This window comes from Myodes glareolus, chromosome 20, assembly GCF_982192425.1.
Source record: "Myodes glareolus chromosome 20, mMyoGla1.1, whole genome shotgun sequence".
In the NCBI taxonomy this organism is placed as follows: Eukaryota; Metazoa; Chordata; class Mammalia; order Rodentia; family Cricetidae; genus Myodes; species Myodes glareolus.
In genome coordinates this window covers 47099451-47126023 of record NC_142045.1, presented here as the reverse complement: position 1 = coordinate 47126023, position 26573 = coordinate 47099451, and the positions used below count along the sequence as shown (strand labels likewise).

General features: G+C 47.3%; 1 protein-coding gene across 2 annotated transcripts; it reads left to right on the top strand.

Annotated features, from left to right (window-relative positions):
* The first annotated feature begins 3074 nt into the window (after positions 1-3074).
* Acad9 (acyl-CoA dehydrogenase family member 9) lies at positions 3075-26573 on the top strand. Of its 2 annotated transcripts, none has more exons than XM_087899555.1 (18): positions 3075-3283; positions 7645-7738; positions 9015-9116; positions 10840-10946; positions 11708-11808; positions 12585-12663; positions 13545-13719; positions 15321-15394; positions 17272-17347; positions 18164-18234; positions 18430-18549; positions 20995-21123; positions 22432-22511; positions 23220-23346; positions 23568-23645; positions 24409-24537; positions 25149-25221; positions 25947-26573. In XM_087899555.1, the coding sequence occupies exons 1-18, from the start codon at positions 3113-3115 to the stop codon at positions 26045-26047; spliced, it is 1887 nt and encodes a 628-aa protein (XP_087755681.1). In that variant the 5' UTR covers positions 3075-3112; the 3' UTR covers positions 26048-26573. The 2 variants fall into 2 exon arrangements, with proteins under 2 accessions (XP_087755681.1, XP_087755682.1); XM_087899556.1 differs by lacking the exon at positions 3075-3283 and adding an exon at positions 8146-8232.

Sequence of the window (26573 nt, the reverse complement as noted above, 5' to 3'; positions counted from 1 at the left end):
ACAAAGCCTGGCAGGACTAAGCTCTTCCACACTGCTTTAAGGTTGAACAAGGCACCCCACCACAGGGAATGGACTCCAAAAAGTCAGTTCATGCACCAGGATCCTGGTCCTGCTGCCAGGGGACCAAACAGACAAAAGACCAAGTCACACAACTGTCCCCCACATGCAGAGGGCCTAGTTCTGTTCCATGCAGGCTTCACAGCTGTCAGTTCAGAGTCCATGGGCTCCCACATGCTCAGGACAGCTGTCTCTGTGGGTTTTAAAGGATTTCATTTACAAATGTGGGAGCCCTGGTGTTTGGGACACTTGAAATACCACCTTGGTGGAGTTTTCCTTTGAGGAGTATGTGGTGTCTTTCCCTATCTCTTCTGATTAGTTTTGGTTTGAAATCTATTTTGTTAGATATTAAAATGGTTACACTAGCTTGCTTCTTTGGTCCATCTAGAGCCAACCCCTAACCCCCTATGCTAACCTCATGAGACCCCCTCAGCCCCCAGCTGACCTTAACACCATAACCCCTTTGTCTTAGGTGGCTACTGCAGTAATGGCACACCATGACCAAAAGCACTTGGGGAAGGCAGGGTGTGTTTACACTTCTACATCAGAGTCAGTCATCAAATGAAGTCAGGGCAGTAACTCAAGCAGGAACCCAGAGGTGGGAGTTGATTCAGGGGCCATGGAAAGGTGCTCCTGACTGGCTTGCTTCTCATACTTTGTTCAGTTTGCTTTCTTATAGTGTGGAGGGCCGCAACCACATTCTCCATTACTTTAAAGGGCAGAGGCATATTGACCTCTGTGACTTCAAGGGACAGAGGTAGAGATTGACCTCTGTGACCTCAAGGTGTGGTAGTACATGCCTTTAATCCCAACGCCTGGGAGGCAGAGGCAGATTGACCTCTGTGACTTCAAGGTGTGGTAGCACACACCTTTAATCCCAAGGCCTGGGAGGCAGAGACAGATCTCTGTGAGTTCAAGGTGTTGTAGCACACCTTTGATCCCAGCATTGGGGGGGGGGGGGAGGCAGAGACAGTGGGACTATAATGCGCATGTGCTTGGTAACTTTCCACTGCTGCGTCCCTGCCTACTCCCGAGGCGTCATCTGGGTTGATGGGCAGCGGACCAATCCAAGAGTGACATGTCCGAAGCGAGGACTGTTTCCTATATAAGGGATGGGTTCCCCTCATTCTGGGTCTCCGCTTTGGAAGCTTATGCTCTCTCTCTCTCAAGACGCATTAAAGCTTTTCTGCAGAAGGATCCTAAGTGTGCCGTGTCGTTCTTGCTGGCGAGACGGTAGCGCGGGACATTATAGAACCCAGGACCACTGGCCCAGGGATAGCATCACCCACTATGGGCTGGGCCGTCAGTCACTAATTGGGAAAATGCCTTTCAACTGGATCCTATTGTTAAGAATAACCTCTCCACTGGTGCAAAGAACTCCAATCAAACCAGATTAAGCCAAATTAAATGCCCGAGTTTAACAGACGTCGGACTCCTGGGTGGCCAGGAAAGCATGGTGGTGAGGGAAAGACAAAGGGAGCACACAGGCAAACCCAAGACCACGTGTTTGTCTTTTCAGTGCGAGCTTAAATACCCTGTGGGGTCAGCGCATGGCAGGCTGGGAGTTGGAGTCCAAGCGCAAAGCACTTGGCAGGCCGGGAGTGACACTTCCAACTCAATATTGCACCTATGAAGGCATTTTCTCAATTAGGGTGCCCTCCTTTCAGGTTTCCTCCCAGTGTGTGTGTCAAATTGACATGAGACTAGCCAGCACATAGGGCAAGTAGTTATTGGTTCCTATGAACAAGGTATGGCCTGGTGATGTAACATGACCCCAAACCTTAGTAGCCTCCAAGACCTTAACACAACTGATGCCATGTTAAAGGCACCATTCTGACCTTTGAACTCAGCAACATAGGCTCCAACACCTGCCAAAATGAGAACAAAGACCAAATCCATGAAAGACTTAGTGCATAGTTCCAGGACCTGGGAAAGTCCCTAAATGTACCAACCTTATTTTTCGCTTCTGTAGTTTTGATTTTTGATGACTAAAATGTGTCAAACAGGATGTGCTTTTTGTGCATAAAAGGCAAGGAATGATGAGGCTCTGGGTCATATGATTCGAGCAAGTTCCCTGTTAGCCCTCAGTTGGCAAATAAAGACTTTCTATTGGCTTTAAGAGTCCAAATGTTTCTGAAGGAGTTACCTTGCAACAGTGGAGGTTACGTTGGTTCACTGAAGGTGACCAGCCCAGAAACAAAGACAACACAGACGTAGGGATAAACCCTGATATGAGAGCTGGACCCAAACCTGCCTCACCTTACTTCCTCGGACACATGACTTTCGTGGTGTTTATTGTTTCATAGGGGAGGCCACTGACACAGAGGAAGTGGCTTGTTCAAGGAGTGGTCCAGAGAACAAGCGTCTGACAACTGTGGTCAGTAGGGGCCAGGTTTGCTGGTGCACAACCCAGGGCGTGATAGACTTAGGAAACTGTACGCCTTTAGTGCTTCATGTAACCTCTCCTATAAAAAGGGATCACTCCACTAACACAGTTAAAAGGATTTGGTAGAGGTGGGCTGGTAAAATGGGGCGCTTGTCGTTTTATTATACTCATTTGGTAATATCCTAAGTCCTGTATTAAGAGAGACGAGAACAAAGAAAAGCTGTGTTTCTATTTGCCTAAATCAATTCTTCTACTTAAGGGACGTGATGAGGATGAGCACACAGGCTCCCATGTTTTGGGAGCCCGGATGGTACTTTAGCAACTTGACTTCTGAGTATTTTCGTTTTCTTCTTGGGAAAATAACATGAAAAAAAATGCCTAGCCTGTTTGAATGATTAAAAGAAATTACAATTTTTAAATTACATACTTAGAAATTACACATAGCAGTGCTTGACGCAGAAGACAGCTCGTAAACACATTTCGGACCAAACTGTCCAACAGGATTCCTCCTCAGGGCCTCGGGGTCATCTTCAGACGCTGCAGTGCGTGAGTCCTCAGACTGCGCAGACTAGCTTCCGGTTGCTGAGGGATTTTCGGCCGGGGGCAATTGCGTCATCAGGAGGCGCGGCGAGACTTCCGGTGACCTGAATCTTGGTGTGAAGAGAAGCAATGTCTGGCTGCCGGCTCTTCTCTCGTCGGGCAGCGGCTGTGGCCGCGGCGGCGACTGCAGTGCGAGCTTCCCGGGTGCCTAGGGTCTTCACGGCGACGCACCGCCCGCTGCACACCAGTCTGCGGAGCTGCTCCTTCGCCAAGGAGCTCTTTCTGGGCAACATCGAGCAGGTACGGCAAGTCCTGGCTGCCCTCGTCCTCTGCTTCTGCCTTTCGTTGGTGCCCGGCCGGAGTGCTTAAAAGACAAACACCTGAGAGGCTGAGCTCGCGGAAATGGGGCTTTGATCGGGTCGCCGAGATTTTTGTTTTGAGGCAGGACCTCAGCAAGTATTAGCCCAGGCTGACTCTGGACTCACTTCGTACACTAGGCATGCCTTGAATTCGTGAGTCTCCTGCCTCAGTCTCCAGAGTATTGGTGTGCAGTCGTGTTCCATCACACCCACCTTTCTAGCTGTTCCTTGTCAAGGAAATATATGGATTCCTGGAAGAGGTGATTACGAAGACATCTCCTTTTTCACAAATGTGATTTCTAAACAACTCAATCAGTGCCGCTTCTCTGGCTTCCCTTCAGCTCCGAAACTTTCTCCCAGGTTCCTTTCCCTTTTCAGAGCTCCACAGCCCATCTTGTAACAACCTTCAGGCCATCACCTTGAGAGTGAGAAGGATTGTCAATGAATTTGAGTTCGCTTCTTTTAACTATGTGCTCTTTAGAAAATCTTCTCACATTGACTGACTGTATTACAGCAGAATCTAAGACACGGACTGGGAGTGGCCGTCTTGCTATAAAGTTCAAAGCTAACATTGAAGTGAGGGAACCATTTTTCCCACAACTTGTGACGGAAGGTGTTGTGCCTTGGATTCTCGTGCCTTTCAAAGGCATGGGAAAGAAAGGGTCACCGCCTACCATCTTTTAACCTTTAAAAACCCTCCCCCATCACATCGGCTTTGCTTCCAGTTTTACATTTATGTAGTTGGTGAGAATCCCAACGGGTAGCTGTCCTCCCTGGTGTCATCGACACCCTACTCCTATAGTGAACTGTCTACCCCTAGCAAAGGCTGACCTGGCCTTTAGAGCTCAACTTTCTCACTTATTCAAGGATAATGCTGGTTCTTGAACCTGTGCCCTCAAGCTTTGTCCCAACAGCCAATAGTGATCTCAGCATTGCCTGATCTAAGTAATCGCTTGTCATTCCTATTCCCACCTGACCCACCATTGATATCTGATGCAGAGAAGTGCACAATGTTTCTTCTGAACGCACTTCAGGCTTCTGAGAAACCACTTTTTCCTTTATCTCCTTTTGTTAGTTCTTTGGCTTCTCACTCTGTAGACGTTGGCCAGTGTCTCTGGGATCCCAGATGAAGTCAGGGGGGTTTGTTGTTGTTTGTTTTGTTCTCTTTTTTTGTGTGGAGGTAGTGGTTGTGTTGATTGCTTGTTTTGACAAGGTTTTGCTGGAACTCAAGATCCTTCTACCTCTGCCTTCCTTCCTGAGTGCTAGATTGCAATCATATGCCACACCTAGCAAAGAGGAAGTTTTCTAAAGTTCAAGTCCATGTTATTTCTTTTCATCTACAGCCAGTCCCTTGATGAACTAATTCAGTGTCCTAGCTTTAAATGCCACCTCTATTATTATGGTTCAAATTTATTTTTCAACTTAAGAGTTCTTCCCTTAATCCAAACTCTCCTCTTAGATGTGTAATAAGCATCTTTGATAAGCATGTATAAAAATTCTCCCCTGGATTCCCCCCACTCTTGCTTTTTCCAGAAGCCTGTTTACTGTAATAATGGAAGCTCTGATTTAACACATTCTCCAGTGACATCCTGATTCTTCTTATTGTCATAGTCCTCATTGAATCCTATAGTAAGTAAATCTTTTCTTTGTCTAACTTCAAGTTTTATTCTGAACCTGACCACTTTTAAGCAACTTCACTGCTACTTCCTGGATCAGGCATCTGGGCCTTGATAGGACAGCGGCTGTGACACACTTTAGAGCCTTCGGGGGTGTGGGGTTGGGGGAGGGGAGAGTGTCCCAGTGACCCATGCCAATGACTGCCACAGGATCAAGCTGGAGGCTGAATGGGTGAGGTTTATGTGACATTAGCATTAGTTACAACTACTTGACTTTTGTAATTGACTTCTATAGTAGAAACACTTGAATAACAGGTTCTGTTGCTTTACGGACTTGAAAGATGACTTGAAAGATGTGAATTGAAGTTAAGCTCCCCTCCCATGGTGTCCCTCATTCAGTTTTGTCTCTGGTTACTAGTGAATGTTTTCCTCCTGACCCCCATCATCCCCCCCTGAAGTTTTATTTTTATGTTGTTTGTTTTGGTTTTGTTGGGGTTTTTTTTGTTTTGTTTTGTTTTGAGGAGGTTGTTTTTGTTTGGTCATTTTGTTGTTGAGACAGGGTCTTGTTGTGTGGCCCTAGCTGGCCTGAGATGCACTATGTAGTTCAGACTGGTCTTGAACTCATAGGAGTCCACCCGCTTCTACCTTCTTGGTGTTGGGATTAAAGGTGTGCATCACCGTGCCTTGACCCCTGAAGTTTTTAACACTTTATGTCTGGAGACCAGCTACCTGCCAGATTTTCTGTTCTTGCCTAGTCTACCCACTGGAATCAGAATCATCTTCCTCTCACACAGCCATTTGACCAAGACTAAGTGATCAGTTGGGTTGTGAAGGTGATGGTTTGAACTTCTGCACTCCCAGGAGTTGGCAGCCATGTTCCGAGAGCTGCAGACAGATGAGAGGAGCCATGTTTCCCTTTGAGTCGACCTTGATAGTGGAGTGCTGGTGGGTAGCAGCGTATTTCTTTAATAGATTAGAGACCAACTAGCCTTTTGTCCTTGGCCAGAGAGGTACAGATAGATTCTGGAGCATTGCTCATGTGGAGAATCAAGCACTTGAGCAGTAGGGTAGCAGGCAGGGAAGAGTGAGGGCTCCCCTGTGATGAGGGGAGCCAAATAGATGGGAGACTCCTGAACCTGGAAACTTGTGATCTGTCCCTGTTCAGCAGCTCTGGGTCCAAATCTACATCCCATATCAAGCAGCTGTAGGGACGACTGGAGCTCAAATGGTCACAGGCCCTCAAGCCATGTAGGGTGATTTCAAAGGCCAGCAGGAGACCCTGGCTAGTAGAAGTCAAGTCATTCTTCAGGAGAAAAGTGTGATTCTTTGAAAGAAGATGGCCCCCGGAGGTTGTGGCACTAATAGGGGGTGTGGCCTTGTTGGAGGAAATGTGTCACTGTGAAGGTGGGCTTGAGGTCTCATATATGCTCAAGATATCACCTAGTGTGACAGTCCACTTCCTGTTGCCTTCTGATCATGATGTAGCCAGCACCATGACTGCCCACATACTGCCATGCTCCCCGCCATGATGATACTGTACTGAACCTCTGATTTGCCACCTCAATTAAATGTTTTCCTTGTAAGAGTTGTCGTGGTCATGGTGTCTCTTCACAGCAATAAAAACCGTCACTAAAATAAAGAGTGGTCATGAGAAGAGCTGGAGTCTCACACAGACATGGTTACTTCATGGCCCAAGTATGTCCTTTCTGGCCCTTACAGCTGCTTTCTCTGATGAACAGGATTATGTGTAATGTGGGAGAAACCACACTAATAGAGGACATAAAAGTTGCTCAGATCTTAGCCACATGAGTGGCTAAGCTCAGGTTGAGCTCTTGTCCTGTGACCCTGCTACCTCATGTGTTCAACACAGGGAACCAATATCCAGAACATAGGAAAGAGCTGCTCAAGGGGGCATATATGGTGATTGGAATATGCTCTTGTTATGGGGAGCTTGCAAACACACAAAGACTGATGTCCGTTTTATTGAAGAATCCGCACGTCTATTGTCTTGCACAAGATTCTCAAAGGAATCTTGAGGAAATGTGACCTGCACACTGTTGGTGAGAAAGTGGAAGTGCTACTGGAAACTGACCTCAACATTAGTAAACAGCAGGGGATGTGAATGTCAGTCCCAGGCTCCTTGTTTATGGGGCACTCTCCGCCCTTGTTATTGATGAGGAAACTTGAAAATGAGGATTCAACCCATCTGCATGCGGAGGAAAATCGATACAAATAGAGTCTTAGACATAAACCCCGTGCCTGAAGTACCATATTAGTTCTTCTTTCTGCTTCTCTCCTGGGACCCAGTGTAGAAGACAGCACATTTCCCTCCCTTCTGCTGGGCACTGCAATGAGAGGGGCTGGACATCCATTGTGACTGCAGTGAGAGGGGCTGGGAATCCAGTGTGACTGCAGTGAGAGGGGCTGGACATCCAGTGTGACTACACTGAGAGGGGCTGGACATCCAGTGTGACTGCAGTGAGAGGGGCTGGACATCCAGTGTGACTACAGTGAGAGGGGCTGGACATCCAGTGTGACTGCAGTGAGAGGGGCTGGACACTCAGTGTGACTGCAGTGAGGGGGGCTGGGAATCCCGTGCGACTGGAGTGAGAGGGGATGGGAATCCACTGTGACTGCAGTGAGGGGCTGGACATCCAGTGTGTCATACTTGTTTTTTCCTTTTCAGAAAGGAGTCTTCCCATTTCCTGAAGTTAGTCAGGATGAGCTTAATGAAATCAATCAGTTTGTGGGACCACTGGAAAGATTCTTTACTGAAGAAGGTTTGTATGGTTTTCTTTATCATTGCCATTTCCAGTACACAGCTAATTGGATAGCTTACATTAGAAGCACCTTGATGTTGTTGTTGTTAAGTTAAAAATAGTTTCTATTCATAATAGAAAATTCAGGAATCACCCAGTTTCTGTGGTAAGGAACTCCTTTGAAATGTTTCTACCCAGCTGCAGGCTGACACTTGTATATGACATGCTAAAAGTGAGAACTAGAAAAGATGAATGTAGCTGAGGCCAGGTAGGTCAGACTTGCTCATCACATACTGTGGTAAAGGCTGTCTAAGATGGCATATTTATTTCTAAGGTTAAGTCTAGATCTTTGTACTGGGTGTTTTATGAATCGTCATGATCTGTGGTCCAGCACTTTCTTGGAGACTGTATGTTCTTGTTTCTTCCAGGGTAACGTCCTGGATAACTCATCTAACATCACAGACAGGATACTGATATCAGTACAAGCCAGCTGACCAACATGTACTGGTGCATGTGTATGTGTTATCATATGTGCTGTTGTGTGTGTGCAGTCATGAAGGTACAGATACAATTAGATTGTGAGGATTCTCATGCCTCCTTTTATGACCACACGTTACCTAGCTTCCACAACCTCTTGAAACATTTCATTACTTATTTCTCTCGTCACTGTAATGAAGCTGCCTGGAAAAAGCAACTTAGGGAGGAAGGGGTTATTTTGGCTCATGTTCTGAGACTGTAGTTCATGGAGCTGAAAGTCTGGTGACAGAAACAGATCTTTGTGACTGCTCCGTCTCACACCCAATCCGAACCAGGAGAACAGATGGTTCTGAGCTGGTACTCAGCTTGCCTTCTTGTCTCCTCTTTTAATGTAACCCAGAACTGTAGCCTATGGAATGGCACTGCCCATAGGGGAGGGCCTTCCCTCCTCAGTTAAACGTTCTGGAAACTTCCTCAGACACACACCCAGAGGTTTGATTTCTAAGTAATTCCAAACTCGGCTAAGTTGACAAATGCGTTGAGCCATCATAATAGCCTCCAGGAATCTGTGTCATAGAAGTCTGTGATGACACTGCTGTTTGACATGACTCGGTCACTTGCACCCGGGTCAGGAGAAAGACTCACTTGGCACTAGTGACCTAAAGATATGAGCTTCATGGCATGACGCCAGCCACTTCAGGTTGCAGATGTTTTCTGCCCCTGGTATTGGTATACTATACAGAACCACTCTGTATACTTCTGTTTGTATGAACATAGCTTATCTGTTTTCTTGCTTAATTAAGATATTTGTTTTTCTCAGTGGACTCTCGAAAAATTGACCAGGAGGGAAAAATTCCAGTTGACACTTTAGAAAAATTGAAGAGCCTGGGACTTTTTGGGATACAGGTCCCAGAAGAATATGGTAAGTTAGAACAAAGGCCTTTCAGCAAGAGCTTCTCCCAGTGGCCTTTCTTTAAATGCGGTCTTCCATAGACTTGAGTGCTGAACGGTGTGTAAAGCTGTGGTTTTACAGCTTTCACCGCCTGTGCTGTGGACGTTTGCCAGGGCACCCTCCGGGTATGGCAACTGAAAGGTCCTTGAAGTGTGGAAATAGTGCCCTGGTAACCCCTTCTGAGTTGGACAGCTTTCCCGGCGCTGGGCTGCTTATTTGGAGATGTGCTATTTGGCATATTTCCCAGATCACAACTAATGATGCCATTACTGAGTTTTACACTGCAAACTGTAGCAAATGGGAGCGTTCTTGGTCTTCTAGTTCCTTACCTATTGTGTCTCCAGATACTAATGTGTAAGCTCCCTTTTACAGCAGAGGGTGGGCCCTCAGGTATACAGCATAAGTTCATAGTCGTGCCAGATCTGGAGCTGATCCAAGCTGAGACACAAGTGAAAAATCCAAGGAAACTACGGGTGGTGCCTAATTGCCTGCCTTGGCATCTTAACCTGGTTAACCTGGTTGAGTGATGGTTTTAAAACTGTTAACTAATGTGCCTTCCTTGAAACCTTAACATTTCTCAACCACATTGCCAAGTATATGGAAACTTTACTGTCTGCAGACTGCATGAAGTATGCCCAGAGCAGCCAGCCTTACATCTGTGGCGTCAGCACTCTCTTTCTTCACAGAAATAGCTGGCTTGGCCTCTACATGAAACCGTTAGAGAGGCAACTCATCCAGTGGGCATCAGGGCTGTGTTCTCAAGGCACAGATGTCACCATCATGTGCAGCCACACCAAATAGTAGAGTAGAAAGAAGGTGAGAGTACCGCAGCCCCCTCGCTTCATTAAAGAAGGAAAAGCAAGTGTTTGATCAAAGCAAAGATGGGGAAGGAAGGGTGGTTGTGGCTGGAGGATCAGGAAGTGGGAATGCATGGAGGCCTGACATTAAGACACAACTGTGGAGGTAGCCTCCCTGGGTGTGGAGGCTTGCCGCCCCTCAAGGGGGCTGTGCACTCTTACCCTCACTGGATGGCTTGGCTAGTTACTGTCTTTAGAACTGTAGGCCTCACTTCTGCAAAGTGGATGTGGACACCTCTGGAATGTGAAGAGTAAATGTAAAGTCTGTAAATTCATTACTGTTTTTAGTCCCTTTGTCTTTTAGTGCTAGAGCAGCAATTCCCAGAGAGGACCAGTTTTATACTTCAGGAAGCATTGGCAATGTCAAGGCACATTTTCGGTTGTGGACGCTGTGGGTATAGGGAGATTTGATATGACATCTTGTGGGTGGAGAACAGAAAGTTGCTCAACATAGGGCAATGTCGGGATGGTTTGCACAGCAGAAGATGAACACTGTCTCAAGGGTTGCAGTGCCGCAGCAGAAGAGCCTTGATCTGGGCCACCTGGATTGTAAATGTCTTTCTGGTAGAAGGGGTTTGCGACATACGCAGTGGCTTACTGTTTGTGTAGATGTCGATATTAACTCAGCTTCGTATGTGTTTTCTTGAAGAAAATCTCAGAAATCTGAAGATGTATACAGAAATACTCTGGATAAGATTATAGAGGATAATTTCGTTGTGCTACTTTCTGTTTTTTAATTTTCTTTTAAGGTTTCTGCTGTTACTTTAAAATTAGAAAAATAAAATAAGTCCCTTTTCCCAGTTGGAGAGTCAGCTAGACTGGTCTGTCTTTCTTAGGTGGCCTAGGCCTCTCCAACACCATGTATGCCCGGCTTGGGGAGATCATCAGCATGGACGGCTCCATCACCGTGACCCTGGCAGCACACCAGGCTATTGGCCTCAAGGTCAGTTGTCTGAGGTCCTGTGTTGGGCTTTCTGGAGGAAGTCGGAGACAGGACTGCTTCTGTGACATAAATGGGTTTGATCGCTCAGGGTCTAGTGGAGAAGCCCAGCTACACTTGCATGTGAGACAGGCTAGTGCTGTCTTTGGAAATGCACCCCTTCCTGTCCTGTCTGCACACATACCTTACCTGCTCTCTGAACTTAAAACGTAGTGGGAGGGACAGCTTCAAGGGCACACAGTCCTCAAGAGTTTCCCATTATCCGGGTCAGTTCTGCTGTATACAGGTGAAAGACAGTTAAATGGACTCAGCGTTCAGCTTTGCAGTCTAAGATTAGGTGTCCAGACTGCAGTGATTTAGCAACAGGGTTGGAGTTGGGGAGCACAGCTTTGAAACTGTACATTTCCATACTGGATGAAGTTCTAGCACCCCCATGTTTTCACACTCTATCATCCAAACCTTCCTGTCCATAAAGGAGAAGTCCTCGGCTTGTACATAATATCTGACCCATGGTCTCCCAGAAATGCCCTGGGATAAGCAGGGATGAAAATCCTAGGTGTTGGCTCCAGAGCTACCACTGTGGCTGAACCTTGGGCATAAGTAGTGGGCCTTTCCTCAGCAGGTTGGCCTTCTAAGCAGCATCTGAGACTGCCGCCTCTGAACTCATACTGTTTTCTCTTGAGGGAAGTAAATATTGTCAACAGAGGGGCTGCCCTTAAAGACACCTCATTCTCAACTTTAGTTGGTCTGTGTGTTTCATTTAGGGGATCATCTTGGTTGGCACTGAGGAACAGAAGGCCAAGTATTTGCCCAAACTGGCATCTGGGGAACACATCGCAGCCTTTTGCCTAACAGAGCCAGCCAGGTCTGTCTCCTCAAAATGTCACCTGTGTACTTGGCACCATCAAAGGTCCCTGGGACATGGAGCTTGTGTGGAGTAGCTGGTTTGTATTTCCTTCTCTCTGCAGCCTTCAGAGAGTCAACAACTATTGATACAATAGTTATCTTCTCTCTGGCCCATTGAGACTTACAGATGGCATTCCTACAGTATCTACTAAGTCAGTGTTTGTGACTCACAAGCCTGTTGACGTATAGGGGTGCATTCAAACTTGAGTGAGTCTTTCAGAGCACCTGGGGTGGATGGCAAGTCCACATTTCCAGTTTAGGAGCTGAAGCTCAGAGAGGTTGTAACCATTCCAGGGTCACACAGCAAGGACAAAGCAGGCCTGGGCAAGACTCAGATTCTGTTGCAAGTCCAGCGGGGCCCTGTTTAATCGTGCTTCCCTTCACCTGAAATGCTGAACAGGCTTCCTCCTGCTGTGGCCGAACACACACAGAGACTCTGCAAAGCGCTTGTGGAGCCATTCCCATGTGGGCTGCAGCCCAGCCTGTCCCCACTACTACTCTTTTACATGTTATCCACACAGACCGCATTGGTATAAGTTATACTGGAGTGTTCCCTCTGCTTCCAGACCCTGACCGTGTTCCTTGTTCAAGCATCAGAGCTCAAGTGGAACAGACACTTTTTTTTTTTTTCTGACTCAGTATTTTAAAGGCCTGTCTTATTTCCAAGCCCTCCGAAGTATTTTAATCTTACTCGCAGTATTGTTCCCCCTCCGTCACATAGCTCTGTCTTTGCAGTGGGAGTGATGCTGCCTCCATCCAGACCAGAGCTACGTTAAGTGAAGATAAGAAGTACTTTGTCCTCAATGGCTCCAAGGTATAGCCATGAGTAATAGCCTCAGTGCCCTGTCTGCTCTTCTGCACATCATGCTGGCCGTGTGCCACTCCCTTATCTGAACAGCCCGAGGCACAGCTGAGTGGCTGGGCAAGACCCTCAGTGGCAGAGGCAGGACTGGAGCAAGGCCGTCTGACTCTATAGTCCCCTTGAGTCTGTGCTCACAGCTGCTCTCGTGTGTTGATTTTCAGTTCTGGTTCCATAGAACTTCAAAGATGTAAAGTGTAGTGCGGTGCACTCATGGCCCTGGCACCCGCTGGAAGAGTGCACACTCACGGCTGGCACACTTCCTCTGCTGACAGCACCACCTCTGGGTGGCATCTGGAGATTTCATCAAGGACTACTTAAAGAAAGAACACTGAAGTGCCATTAGCAATTGGGGGAAAGGATAATAATGGCCTCTTACCTAATTAGCATTCAGATTTTCCTGCTCATCTCTTACTAAAAAGTAAATAATTCCCGTCCGTTGCAGTCCACAGAGCACTCTCTCCTCATCCCCACTTTCGCTCTTTTGGTTGATAAGTAGATACAGTGCATAAAACGTGTACCCTTGTGTTTGTGCAGCAGTAATGAAAAGGTTCCTTCTTACTTTAAGTCTGTCAGTGGTCGGGTCTTGGTGGAGCTCAGAAGCCATCTTAGTGACGTTAGCTATGCTCCAAGTCCTCTGTCCTGGTTCCTGAGAGCATCCCTGCTCTGGAGAGACCTAAGCCGTGTCTGCTCTTGTGCCCATTCACACAGGCTTGGCTTGTATGGGGCTTTCTCCCTGTCTTCCCTGATGTAGAACATCTGTGTGTGTGGCCTGAAATTCAGTGGGTGGAGCTGAGTGGTGTCTCTAAGGATCTTCTGTATTTTCCTTTCCTCAGGTTTGGATCACCAATGGAGGACTGGCCAGTATTTTTACTGTATTTGCAAAAACTCAAGTGGTTGATTCTGATGGTTCGATAAAAGACAAAATCACTGCATTCATAGTAGAAAGAGACTTTGGCGGAATCACTAATGGGAAACCTGAAGAGAAATTAGGCATTCGAGGCTCCAACAGTAAGTAGTGTGGCAGATCTGCATGTGCACGAGTGTGACAGACCTGAGAGACACGCTCACTGTCCACTCTGATAACGATAATGGAAAATGACATCTACTTACTCGTGGTTTCGGATAAGCATTTCCGCATAATCAAATTAAGAATGCAGTCACAACCTATGCTCCTTGGTGCCTTCAGCATTGTTGATTCTAGGTGAGTGAAGTCAGTTGGAATCTCAGCCTTTATGGCGCAGTAGTGCATGTCACACAACCACGGTGTCTGGAGTAAACATCCTCTGGCAGGCCAACCCATCTTTTTTTCCTGGAATCTCCTTCCTACTGTGCAGACCTGCTCAGCCCTTGCTTCAGTGGAGGCTAGTGTCCTGTTTGTTGCTCCATTCACCCAGTATGGCCATAGCATTCTTAAACTATTCTCGTGGTGCAGTTTTAGAGTGGCCATCCTACAAGGGACTGTGTTCCTGCACATCAAGACCCACATTTGTGTACCCTGTGTCTCTGGAGCTGGGCATGTCAACAGTGTCACTTACAGCTGGGAAGCTGGGGCCACAGCAACATGCAGGACCCCAAAACAGGGTCCAGGAACATGAGATGAGGTCAAAAGAAAAGGCTTAGCTTCCCCGAACCCAGTAGAGTAGCCTTGCAAAGAATGGCCAGATCCTCTAGCCCATGTAGCCAGCCCTTCAATATGACCAGCGAACAGAGAGGTCATGTCTTGTGGCATTTCATCCCCACACTTTGTCAGAGCAACAGCTAAGTGAAAAACCATCAGGTCAGCTTATGGCACTTGGCCTGATTGTCCCTTGAACCCTGACCTTCCATATCCTTAGTCTCTCTGGTTCAACAAGCGAGGAGTTAGGTTGTTTGTGTAGCAGAACATGCAAGCAGTGCTGCAGGGAATATTGTGCGAGGGCACTGTTCCAACCCTGCCTCACCCTGTGAACCTCGCTTTCTCACTTTGTGTCACTCACATTAACCAGTGGAGCCTGTGTTTCTTTCTGACAGTAGCCCTGTCTGTCAGACGCTTCAGGATTTAGCTTGCAGCAGTAGGATTTTATTTCTTTGGGGGATGCTATAGTCTGAAGGGTGCTGATGATTTGGTTTAGGTTATTGTGTGTCTGGACACATATGACTAGCTGCATTCCATCTGCTAGCACCACACCAAGCTGGGAAGATGCTACCCCATATACAGGGGTATGGCTGTGTTAACTATAGGGAACAAGAATACTGTTGAATCTGGGTAGGAAGAAATGCTGGTGTGCTCTATTTGCCTTTCTGTCTTTGACTAGTTTGGTCCTCTCAGCCTTTGTTAAATGTTGCCTTAGAAAGCTCTGGCATAGCCTTTCAAAGGATGATAGCCGCCCTTGCAGCCCCGTCTCTCTGTGCTGTGCTGTTCATCTCATCATAGCACTGGTCATGCGACCGTGTCCCTGCGTTTATAGATTGTCTTTCTGGCCAGAGAGTGAGCTCTGTGAAGGCAGGAATGTGGCCTTTCTTCCCTGCTCTTCAGGATGCTAAATGAGTGACTTAGTCACAGGCCTATGGGTCAGGAGCTCAGTGGTTTGCATGTGTTAGTCACCATCTTTCAATTCCATGTGATTTAGCATGTGAAGTCCATTTTGAAAATACCAGAGTGCCCGTGGAAAATGTCCTTGGAGAAGTTGGAGGTGGCTTTAAGGTGAGTTGAAAGCCAGTCTCATGTAAGTGCTGTGCCTTTTTCACATATGAGTCTCATGTTCTGCTCTATTCTTTTCCCTAGCATGTGAGCCTGTGCTTTATCTGTGACTTTGTATGTGTGGCTCTTAGGCGTAGGACATCAGCACTGTAGAGACTGCAGGGGTGACTTAGAGGAGGGGCTCACTAGGATGAGGAGTCTATTCCCCTCGGAGACCTTCTTTTTCCTGAGTGAGGAATGGATTTTTCTTCCCTAGTTAAGTATGAAAAACAGGCTAGTGGGCTCTAGAGAAGCCCAGGTTCCAAGGAACCTGCACCCTGGGTCTTAGGTTTATATTTTAAAGATTTATTTTCCTGAGATAGAATAGAGTAGTAGTTCCAACTGGCCTGTAGTTCCAACTGGCCTGGAGCTCACTATGTAGGCTATACTGGCCAGAGATCCACCTGCCTCTGCCCCCCTAGTACTGAGACTAAAGGCATGTACCACCTATTCAGTTGGATTTGTTTATTTCTATTTTATGTTTGTATGTGAGTGTCTCCTTTTGTGTATGTGAATTGCATGTGCGCCTGGTACCTGCAGAGACCAGAGGTTTCTGATCCCCTAGAACTGGAGCCACAGGCTGTTGTAAGCCACCCTGTGGGTGCTGAGAACTGAACCTGAGTACTCCTCAAGAGCAGCAAATGGTCTTAGCTCCTGAGCCATCTCTCCAGCCCCAAATTTATATTTTATTGAGAAGTATTTTATGTGACATTTAATTTGCCATTTTAAAATACACGTGCCTATCATTTTTAATATATTGTCTGTTGTACTTCTAATGCCATGCTTCCAGTTCTACCCCCATCTTTTGGCAACTGCTGTTTTCTTCTGTTCTTCTTTGGGTTTGTGGATGATGAGCTTTTCGTGTGGCTGCTGCTTTCGCAACATATTCTCAAGCCATCATCCATGTCACAGCATGAGTCCGCATTTCCTTCCTTTGTATGGGTGGATAATGATCTACTGGCTGAGTAAACCACATCTTACTCATCAGTTCATTAGGCTGAATTGTTGTCGCTTTGGGGCTAGCACTGTTGTGTTGTGAGCTTTCATCTTCAAGGTTTTGTTTGGAAAATATGTTCGCAATCCCTTTGTGTGTAACTGTAGTATCAGAATTACTGGATGTGTGGAGACTATAGTAGGTCCTTGAAGACCTCTTCCATGGTGCCTACAGTGTGCAAGGGTCCCCATCTTCCCCAGCTCTTGTGTTGTTGTCCATTTTTAGAACTAAGCCTGTGGCTTCACTCAGTTGCTTCCCTTGAGAGCTCTCTGGTTGGTGAGGAGACCCTGTGACTCCAGATGAGGTGCACAGCATGTGAACCAGAGCTGTGCACCTGTTCACTGTTCTGGATCAGACAGAATAAAGGGCAGGGGAGGAGGCTCCTGGCTGCAGTCACCAGGAGCATCTCTGTGTCCTGAGAAAGTCACAGTTCTGCTCTGAACACAGACACCTGCTTCATCTGTAAAATTTGGGTGCTGAACCCAAAGCTCAGCTGGAAAGCTCTTGCTGCTTGCGGCATTCTTACATCAGTCTGGGTTTCTGTCTTTCTGTGCCTGCCCGTGGACGAGGAGTTCTGACAGGTGCATTTAGAGTGTGAGCAATGATGTTTTCTGTGGTCAGAGCAAGGCCAGTGATGTTGACGGGAAGGTACAACAGTGACTAAGCCACCTAATGTGAGGGTTAGAACTGCTTGTGTCTGTCGTGGAAACAGGCAGAGGGATTAACTTGGTCTGGATGCTGGCGTAGAATTCTGTAGACACTAGCCTTTGCTTTCTGAACACAAGTCAGTATGGATGGCTCCCTCGGCCTCCTTCAGTCCTCTGAACCTTTTCTACCCTCCCTGCAGGTAGCTATGAATATCCTCAACAGTGGGCGATTCAGCATGGGCAGTGTTGTGGCTGGGATGCTCAAGAAACTGATTGGTAGGTGACGAGTTACTTAACTCATGCTGTGACAAAATACTTTACAAAAACAACCTTAGGAAAGGTGGGCACACATTTGGACTCTTCCCTCTATTTGGTTAGTAGAGAAACGGAGGCCCAGAGAGGGCGGTGGTTTACACAGGCCCATGCATCATGACCCAAAGGCAAACCTACCTGTTATGCTCAGACTCGTTCAGCATGCTCTGTGCCTCTCATGAGTGAGAGTTCTCACAGGCTGGAAACATGTGAATGCAGGAACAATTGGAGACCAGCTGCAACTGGTTCACACCAGAGGGCATATTTGGAAACAAGTTGTAGGCAGACAGAACTAGAAGTCCTAGTGCCTGGGGTAGTAGGTGAGTGTTCCTCTGAGCTCTGAGAACCTGGCACTGTAAACAGCCGTGCACATTGAGGCCCCAGCCAGAGCTCTGGCGTGAAGGTACCCGTCATGTTGTGGTTGGGTTTCTGTGGGCCCTCTTCACATCTTTCTTGGATGCCCTGTGCACCTGGCTTACACCTGATGCCTGCAGCCTTCCTCTTCGTGTCTCCACAGTGTTTCTGTGAGGAGGGTGGTGTGTTAAGGGAGATAGAGTGTCTCCCCCCACACCTTCATAGCTGACTCAGCCTTCTATGCTCTTACCCTCCTGCCTGCTGCCTATAGGCCCTTGAGGACCAAGAATGCCCTCTCCAACCAGCTACCAGAAAGTGGGAACCAGAAATGCTGGTTTAGGAAATACTTTCCAGAGTTCAAAATCCTTTTTTGTGTGTGTTTGTTTTGTAGTTTTTGTCTGTTTTGACAACTCTTTTCTTCTTCAGAACTGACTGCTGAATATGCCTGCACAAGGAAGCAGTTCAATCGGAATCTCAGCGAATTTGGTTTGATTCAGGTAAAGAGGTTTGCAGTTGCTGGTTCACTGTGCTATGCCTATGGGCAGGGACATAGGATGAAGTGTATACAAGGCATTATTGCCACTGGGACATCAAGGCTTCTGATGTAATTTGCTTCTTGGGAGAAGAGTTAGGAGATTCAAGCCTATGCACGTGCAAATTGCTTCTTGATTTTGTTTTTCTGAACATTTCAGGAAAAGTTTGCGCTAATGGCTCAGAAGGCATACGTAATGGAGAGCATGGCCTACCTCACCGCGGGGATGCTAGACGAACCAGGATTTCCCGACTGCTCTATCGAGGCAGCCATGGTGAAGGTAATCCCAGCTCTACTAGAGCTAGCCCTTGGGGGAGATGCAGCCTTTCTGATCCATGGCATTGTCGGCCATCTTTCTCCTCCTGTTAGGTGATAGAGCGACTTGACTTGACTTGACACGTGCAGCTTCCCAGGTTAGCAGGGCCCTAGGGTGAAGCTGGGAGAAGTGAGGCAGAGTGTGAGTCTGCAGGACAGCTCAGTGTTTCCCAGTGTGGATTGTGCCCATTTTTACTGATTGATCCTAGTCGTAGCAACAGGAGAAGGCACAGAAGTCAAAGCTATATTTATGCAAATTATCTGGGCTCCCCTGAGGAGGAATGACATTTTTTCATTTTAATAGCCTTTCTTCTTGGTCAGAACGTTGTCAGTAACATGTCTAATGAGGTAAAAAGAAGGCACTGGTCACAAGAATTGGATTTCTTTGGTGTGTAGAAGGGCCAAGCTGGCTCTTAGGCCATGTCCTGAGTTCCCTGAATGTCACGTTTCTATCTTAAAGGGATCTGGAAACATTGCAAGTAGAAAGTGCTCTGGAGTCCAGGGCAGGCCCATGTCTCTAACCTGTTTCTGGGCTTCCTCAAACCATCCCTTCTCCAGGTGGCTCCTTCCTTTGCTGCAATAAGGTTTCTCCTAGCTTCACCTCTGGGCCATAACTTTGTCAGTTAAGAGGGTGGGGTAACATTGGTACTGCTTCAGTTGGATACCTAAGGGTTAAACAGGCAAATCTGGGATCACGAGTAGACAGAACCTGGTCCACAGCATACAGCAGTCACCGTCTTTACCTCTGTGGCATTGGGTGCTTCCTGCTCTTCTGTTCAGCTACCTTACTACTGAACCCATTGTCTTTGGGCCATCACTGTCAGCTGGAACTGTCTCCCTCGGCTCCACAGAATTTTTTCATATGCTTACTTTAAGAGTAAGAGCCTATAAGTTCATTTTCACAACCCTCTAGCTTTGTTCTGTTTTTTAAAAGTATATTTAATTTATTTTTTGAGAATTTCATATAATTTATTTGATCATATACTTTCCTTCAAATCCCCCTAGATCCTCCCCCATTTCCCTACCCACTCAACTTTATGTTCTTTCCCTCCCCACGGAGGCTGGTTTGTGTTGTCCACATATTGAGCATAGGGTTTGGGTGGAGTATGGGTGCTGTGCCAGTGTCATTCCATTAAGAAAACTGATTCCTCCTCTCCCAGCAGCAATCAGTTGCTTTTTGGCTAGGGGCGGGAATTTGTACCCGCCTCCCTTTCTCCTTGTTGGGATTCTGTCTGGCTTGAATGTGTGTAGGTCTTGTGCCTGCTGTCATAGTCTCTGAGTTTATATGTGTATCAGTCCTATTGTGTCTGGAAACTATTTCCTTAAAGTCATCTACTACCCCTGGCTATTCTAATCTTTCTACCTCCTCTTCTGCATCCATCCATCCCTGAGCCTTAAGAGTACAGCAATGGTAAAGGCATTTAGGGCTGAGTACTGCGGAGTCTTTCGCTGTCTTCACATTGTCCAACAACCCCCCTTCTAATTAACAATCAATTGTCCATCAACCCCCTTCTAATTAACAATCAGTGATCTGAATAATCCACAGTAAAAGGTAATTGTGGCTTTATTTACTAAGTTGCTTAACATGGAAAGCTGTATCTGAAAGGACAAAGAGATCAACCATCTTGGGTTTTCTAAACTGGGCAGTTTCCAAGGATATGGGTACTTAAAGTGTTGAAGTCAGGAAGATTTAGGGAAAGCACAGTTGGCCATTACCTGCAAAACATCAGAAGTAAGCACTGGCGCCTGCACTCAACTCCCGAGTTTGCTGTTTCCTGACCGTGTCACCCAGAACAATTCACTTAGTATCTCTCAGCCTCCATTCTTATCTATACAATGGAGGTAATAAAAGCACCAACATAAAATTATTGAGAAAGCTAAAGATGCTAAAACTTACAGTGCCTAACATAACATGTCACTTCTTATTAGTTTTATAATAACAAGGTTTAGTCAAGATAAACAGTAAAATTCTTATAGAATAAGCACAAATATATATGCATGTAGATACCAATTTCCTGCTGCTTTTGTTTGGGGTTCTGTTCAGTAGACAGTGGCCAGGAGAGCAAAATGGAAGCCCATGAGGGTGACAAGAGAGGCCACACTGACTAAGAAGGGGAAATCTGGGTAAATTACAAAGCACAGGAGTTGGCACAAGAGGCATGACAAGTTATGTTGGGAATGGAACACACAGGCTGGTCACTGGTCCAAGAAGGCGAAAAAACTTGCCTGTGCTACGTGGAAAGTTTCTCTCTGAACCACTCATCTCCAAGCTAGGTTTTCCACACATTCTCCAACTGTATTCTGGGCTTCAGCTCTCCATAGCTTAGGTTTTGCTCTTAGAAGACCCAAGGGGATGAATTGATTGTGGGGCACACCCACCAGGCTCTAACCTTGTCTGGGTCTGTGGCAGGTGTTCAGCTCCGAGGCTGCCTGGCAGTGTGTGAGTGAGGCTCTCCAGATCCTTGGGGGCTCAGGCTACATGAAGGACTACCCCTATGAGCGTATGCTGCGTGATGCCCGCATCCTCCTCATTTTTGAGGTGAGTGTCCCTGCTGACCGTGCTTCCCTGTACTCCGCTTAGTGATACCCCTGTGCTCCTTTCAGCCTTCCTAGCCCTGAGAGATTGCTAAGTCCCCAGAAATGACCTAAAATGACAGCAGGCTGTCCTCTGGTTGAACCCTCAACCACATACCAGTGCTTCCACCCTCTCTGGCTTTGTAGAGAGAATTCCAGCTGGGAGAGCCCAACAGCCCCTTCAGATTGCGCTCTTGAAGGCCTTTTCCACTGGGCCCATAGCTTCCCGGTGACTGCTGTAGTTTTGCCAGGGCAGGATTCCAGTCCCAGCTCCCACTCGGCTTCCGTCCCGTACTCTCTAGGCTATGCTTTCCCTCAGTGAACTGAAGCTGAGCTGACTCCTGTTGGCTCCAGTAGGAGGTCTCCTTGGTCATGGTCATGGTCCCAGTCAACATCTCTGCCTTATCAGCCAAAGTCTAATAGCAGAAGGGTTGGCTCCTCAAAGAACCAGTCATGTCTAAGTCATTTTGTCTGGGGGTTGCCTCTCTATTGGCCATTCCTGCAGGGAGAGGTCTGGATTACTCAGAGTTCCTGGCAAAGTGGTGTAGTCCAGCAGAGTTTGCTCTTGGGGCCATAATTTATAGAAGGGTGAGGAAGTTTTAATGTGAGGCAGACTGTTCAGAGCTGGGGGCAAGAACCACAAGAGCTCCTATGCCCAGCTTTTCCTCCCAGGGAAACGTCTCTCTCCTTGGTGCCAGTCCAACTACAGGATGGTGCTGGCTGTGAAGCTTGGGTCAGTAGCCTATAGCTTCCTGTTCTATAGTAGAATTGTGTTAGAAGCCTAGTAGCTGGTATTCTTGCATGGAGAAGCTGTGTGTGTGTGTGTGTGTGTGTGTGTGTGTGTGTGTGTGTTCCCCTGAGGAGCTTCAAGCTACTACTGCTCAGCTGTTTGTAGCTTCCCCAAGGATTCTGATCTAAGATAACCCACAGAGCCATGGGTTATCTGTTCCACACTTTGTGTGGTCATCACATCCCTTTCATTGCCCAGAGAAACCTGGCTTCAATTTTAATAAGGTTTCTGGGACCTAGAAAAGGGTATGGACTATGCAGGACAGCTGTGAGGTAAACATCCCATTGGGAGGACATATCATCTGATCAGCCTTACTACCCTTCCCATGTGTTGCCTAACACCAAGCCACAGCCCGCTTCTGTGCCTTGTTCCCAAGCTGCTTCAGTGGCAGCCTCTCCCATCTGGACAGTGGGTAGTGGCTGGATTTGTCCAGTCACAGACTGCACTGCTGGACTGCTTTGACCTTCACACTTCTGGCTGCAGGGAACCAATGAGATTCTTCGGTTGTTCATTGCCCTGACAGGCCTGCAGCATGCTGGACGCATCCTGACCTCAAGGATCAAGTATGTGCTATTTTCCCATCTGTTACTGGTCCCTATCTGTCAGCAGAGGCCAGAGAAAAGACTGCCCAATCTTGGAACAGTGGGTGGGTAGTGCAGCCTGCACACAGGCTCACTGCAGAGCTGGCACAACAAGTACAGTATCATTTGCACAGTGGTGACAGGGTTCGGAAGGCCACACCTCTAACTTCCCCCTCACCTAAAGCAACAGGAAGGGCAACCTGCCCAAATTGTTCTCATTGCCTTTGGAGTCACACTGTCCTCCAGGCACATTAAATTCTATCATCCTTCCCTTGCTAATGTTCCTCTCCCACACTGGAGGGTACCTGGTGTTTGGAAATGTTTATTATGTTGACTGAACTACTGAGCCATCCAGAAGCTAAGGAGTGAGAGGTGCCCCACTAACAGGTTGCAAGTTTGAGACTAGTTTCCCTTCTCTGCCCCTCTTTATCTCCTCTGGCCTCATTCCAGGACAGAGCAATCAGGCCCCTGCTGGAGCCCACATATAGGCTGCTTATAGGACTTTGTAGACTACTTTACTCTTTGAAAGGTGACCATACAAAAGCTTCCCCCTGCCAGGAGGAGAAAGCCACCCTGCATGGAGCCCACATGCTCAGCTATAGAAAAGCCCAGAGTTCCATGTTGCCATACTATTGGTCAGTGAGAGGGAGCTGTAGAGTCTTAAATCACGAGAATGTGAACTTCCTGCAGAGAGCTTAAAAGAGGCAATGTGACCACAGTCATGGAGACAATTGGTCGAAGGCTTCGGGACTCACTGAGCCGAACTGTGGACCTAGGACTGTCAGGCAAACCTAGCGTTGTACATCCCAGTCTTGGAGTAAGTATGCCCAGCGCCTGTACTTCACATTTGAGTCCCCTCCTGCCAGGTATTCCCAATCCAGAAGGCTGTGGCTAGCATCTGGGATCCTCCAGCACAGTTGGTATACTCAGGTGCCCCACTCCATCTCTGCCCTTTCACTGGACCTCCAGACTGAATACTAGGTGGGTCAAGTGGAACATCGTGGGTAGAAAATCCAAGTCTGTCTTCTTCGCTGACAGGATAGTGCCAACAAGCTTGAGGAAAATGTGTATTACTTTGGTCGGACTGTTGAAACCCTGTTACTCCGTTTTGGAAAGGTAAGTGACTCCTGCCTGGGCATGGGATACTGTAGACAGAGACTGCTTGTTCTTTCCCGGCCCCCATACCTGAAATAATCACACAGAAACAATATTAATTACAATACTGCTTGACCAATCACTTAAGCATATTGCTAGCTAGCTATTAAATCTTAACCCATTTCTATTATTCTGTGTATTACCACAGGTTGTGGCCTACCGGTAAAGTTTTAGCATCTGTCTCCTTTGGCAGCTACTTAGCACCTCTCTGACTCCACCTTCTTTCTCCCAGCATTAGGTTTAGTTTTTCCTGAGCCTTACTGTATTCTGCCCTGCCACAGGACCAAAGCAGCTTCTTTATTAGCCAATGGTAATAAAACATATTTACAGCGTACAGAGGGAAATCCCACATCAGGATACTGCCTCTCCTACTTATACTCTCGTGTGGTCAGCAGCCATGGGTCCACTTTGGGCTCATTGCCCACCTGTGAGTCCAGGCCTAGAACAGAAATCTTGATATGGATGGGGCTGGAACTGCTGGCCAGCACTGCCTGTGGAGGGGCCCTGCTGAATTAATTATTCACAGTGTTCTAAGTACCTTCCAACCAAAGAGTGGCTCTCTGGAATACCTGGAGGGCCCACCTACCTGAACTCACGGAGCTAATGTCTGTGGGGAGTCTTGCTGAAGGTGATGTTGAGTGCACTAAGCTCCAGACAGGCTTCTGAGCCCAAGTATAGAGAGGGGAAAACATCATTGGTCACCACTCCAAACCTCTGTCCCCAGACCATTGTAGAGGAGCAGCTGGTGCTGAAGCGGGTAGCCAACATCCTCATCAACCTGTATGCTATGACAGCCGTGTTGTCACGGGCCAGCCGCTCCATCCGAACTGGGCTCCCGAATCACGACCATGAGGTAAGCTGCATAGCCCTGCACAGGAAATAGTAAACAGAAGCTTTAATGAGTTTGCCAGGGCTGTGGCTACAGGGGCAGGCCCTTTATCTACTGTGCTTTAATGACGCCTGGAGGAAGAAGTTGGGTAGTGTGGCTTGTTGGGGAGTCCTGCACTAGAGAGGCTGAGCCTCCAGCCCCAAGTAGGAGTTGCAGAGATGGGTGGGTGAGTTTGCTGTTCTGTGGCCATGTCAGTGCTGCTCCTGATCCTGGCCTTTAGTCTCAGGCAGGAGGCAGGGGAGTGACAAGCCCACTCTCATTCCCTGCACTTCACTTTCCTCACCCTGCAGGAGGAATTAAATTGGTCACTAGCAATTCCTGTTTACCAGGCTCTCGGCACACATTATTGCAAATAGCCCACCGGTGCACACGTCACAGAGCCGGGAACATCTCAGAGACCCCAGGGAGGTTGCTTCTGCTCAGGCTGGGTTTGGTCACGGCGCTGTGGAACTTCTGAGCCAGGCGTTCTTTCACAAGATGTCACACTTGGTGTGGCAATAGGCTGGATTTCTCTTGAGTTTAAAGATCAACTTCGGGGCTCTCAGTTGCTGTCCCTTCTGACTTTGGTCCTCTAGGTTCTGTTGGCCAACATGTTCTGTGTGGAAGCTTATTACCAGAATCTCTTCAGCCTGTCTCAGCTGGACAAGTGTGAGTAAGACGGCCTATGGGAAGCAGGCGCCCGGCCCAGCCAGCATCGATAGCTCTTGGCCTCTATTTCCTCCCAAAGCTTGCTGCCAGGAAAGTGGTTCGGGCTCACAGGAGAGGGCTTGCTAGTTCAAGTACATCCCTACATACTAAGGCCTCCTATGTAGGATATGCTGGTGTCTGTTTAGGAGCGATCCTGAAAGGAGACGACCATTTTCCTTGTCTTTTTAGCCGCAGACTCTAGCCAAAACAGAACTGCAGTATGCTGCAGAGGTGATGAAATGACTTCTCCAGAAGTCTTGGCCCTGGAAGACAGGTTACTTCTCATTTGAAATGCTTTTTCTCTTTAGTAACTGCTTGTCCTTGTTTTGAAATATGACCAGGTTTACCTTGGCATGACAGTCTGAAGAGCCTAGCCCTGTTGCCAGTTAGAGCAGAGAGGGCCATTACAGCCCTTACTGAAAATAGATAGCCTGCAGCTGTAGAACCCAGCCCAGGGGCCCTACATGGCTTGCAGGACTGTGATATACTGTGGAGCCTAGTGAAATGACTTTCCAGGGGCCAGTTAACAAGTAGGGCCTTCTCACATAAGACTTGGGGATCTAAAGGAGGGTATCCTTGGGTACAGTTAGTCCAATGGGGAACTAACTTAGGTAGAAACACACTCCTTGAACCTCTTTGTATTACCATGTTGCAAAAGGTTTACCTATGCCACTGTCCTCTTACAGATTCTCCAGAAAACCTGGATGAGCAGATTAAGAAAGTGTCTCAGCAGATCCTTGAGAAGCGAGCCTACATATGTGCCCACCCTCTGGACAGGACATCCTGAGGCTGGGACAGTGCCCTTGTACCTACTACCTAGTCCAGGTTAACATAATTCAGCATCTTCAGAAGACTGAATCCTTGATCCTTGTGGACTGTGTGTCATTTGTATTCAGTAAAGCAATAGTATGAGCAAAATGCAAAAGAGTGGTAGGTAGGTGTTGGCCTGTAGGCCCTGCGTCTCAGAGATACCATCTTGGGAAGGAAGGGAAGGAAGGAAGGACCAAATTGCTGAAGAAAGCTGGAACCAGATTAGTGGTGGCTCCTATGTGTGGCTACAAATGATCAATGATCTCTGTGGAAATGGCTCACTTCTGTGGCACAAAGTTCACAGGGAACAGGGTGCAGGTAGCCATTCCTAATAAACTGTACACTGAAGAAGCAAGCTGAGTCCATATCACCTACTAAAACTGCGTATGGTCTGTGTTAGGAACCTTCTAATAGAAAAGAATGTAAAGTATCACTATTCATGTCCCATCTTCCAATCATGAGGGTATCTTAACAATAAAATGTCTTCTTGGGTATTGTAGAAA

Bases quoted from the DNA above. Each gene is read 5' to 3' on its own strand.
- Acad9 (XM_087899555.1), top strand. From the start codon at position 3,113: ATGTCTGGCTGCCGGCTCTTCTCTCGTCGGGCAGCGGCTGTGGCCGCG. The intron at 10,947-11,707 runs GTCAGTTGTCTG...TGTTTCATTTAG, and splicing joins ACCAGGCTATTGGCCTCAAG to GGGATCATCTTGGTTGGCAC. The intron at 11,809-12,584 runs GTCTGTCTCCTC...CTGTCTTTGCAG, and splicing joins TGCCTAACAGAGCCAGCCAG to TGGGAGTGATGCTGCCTCCA.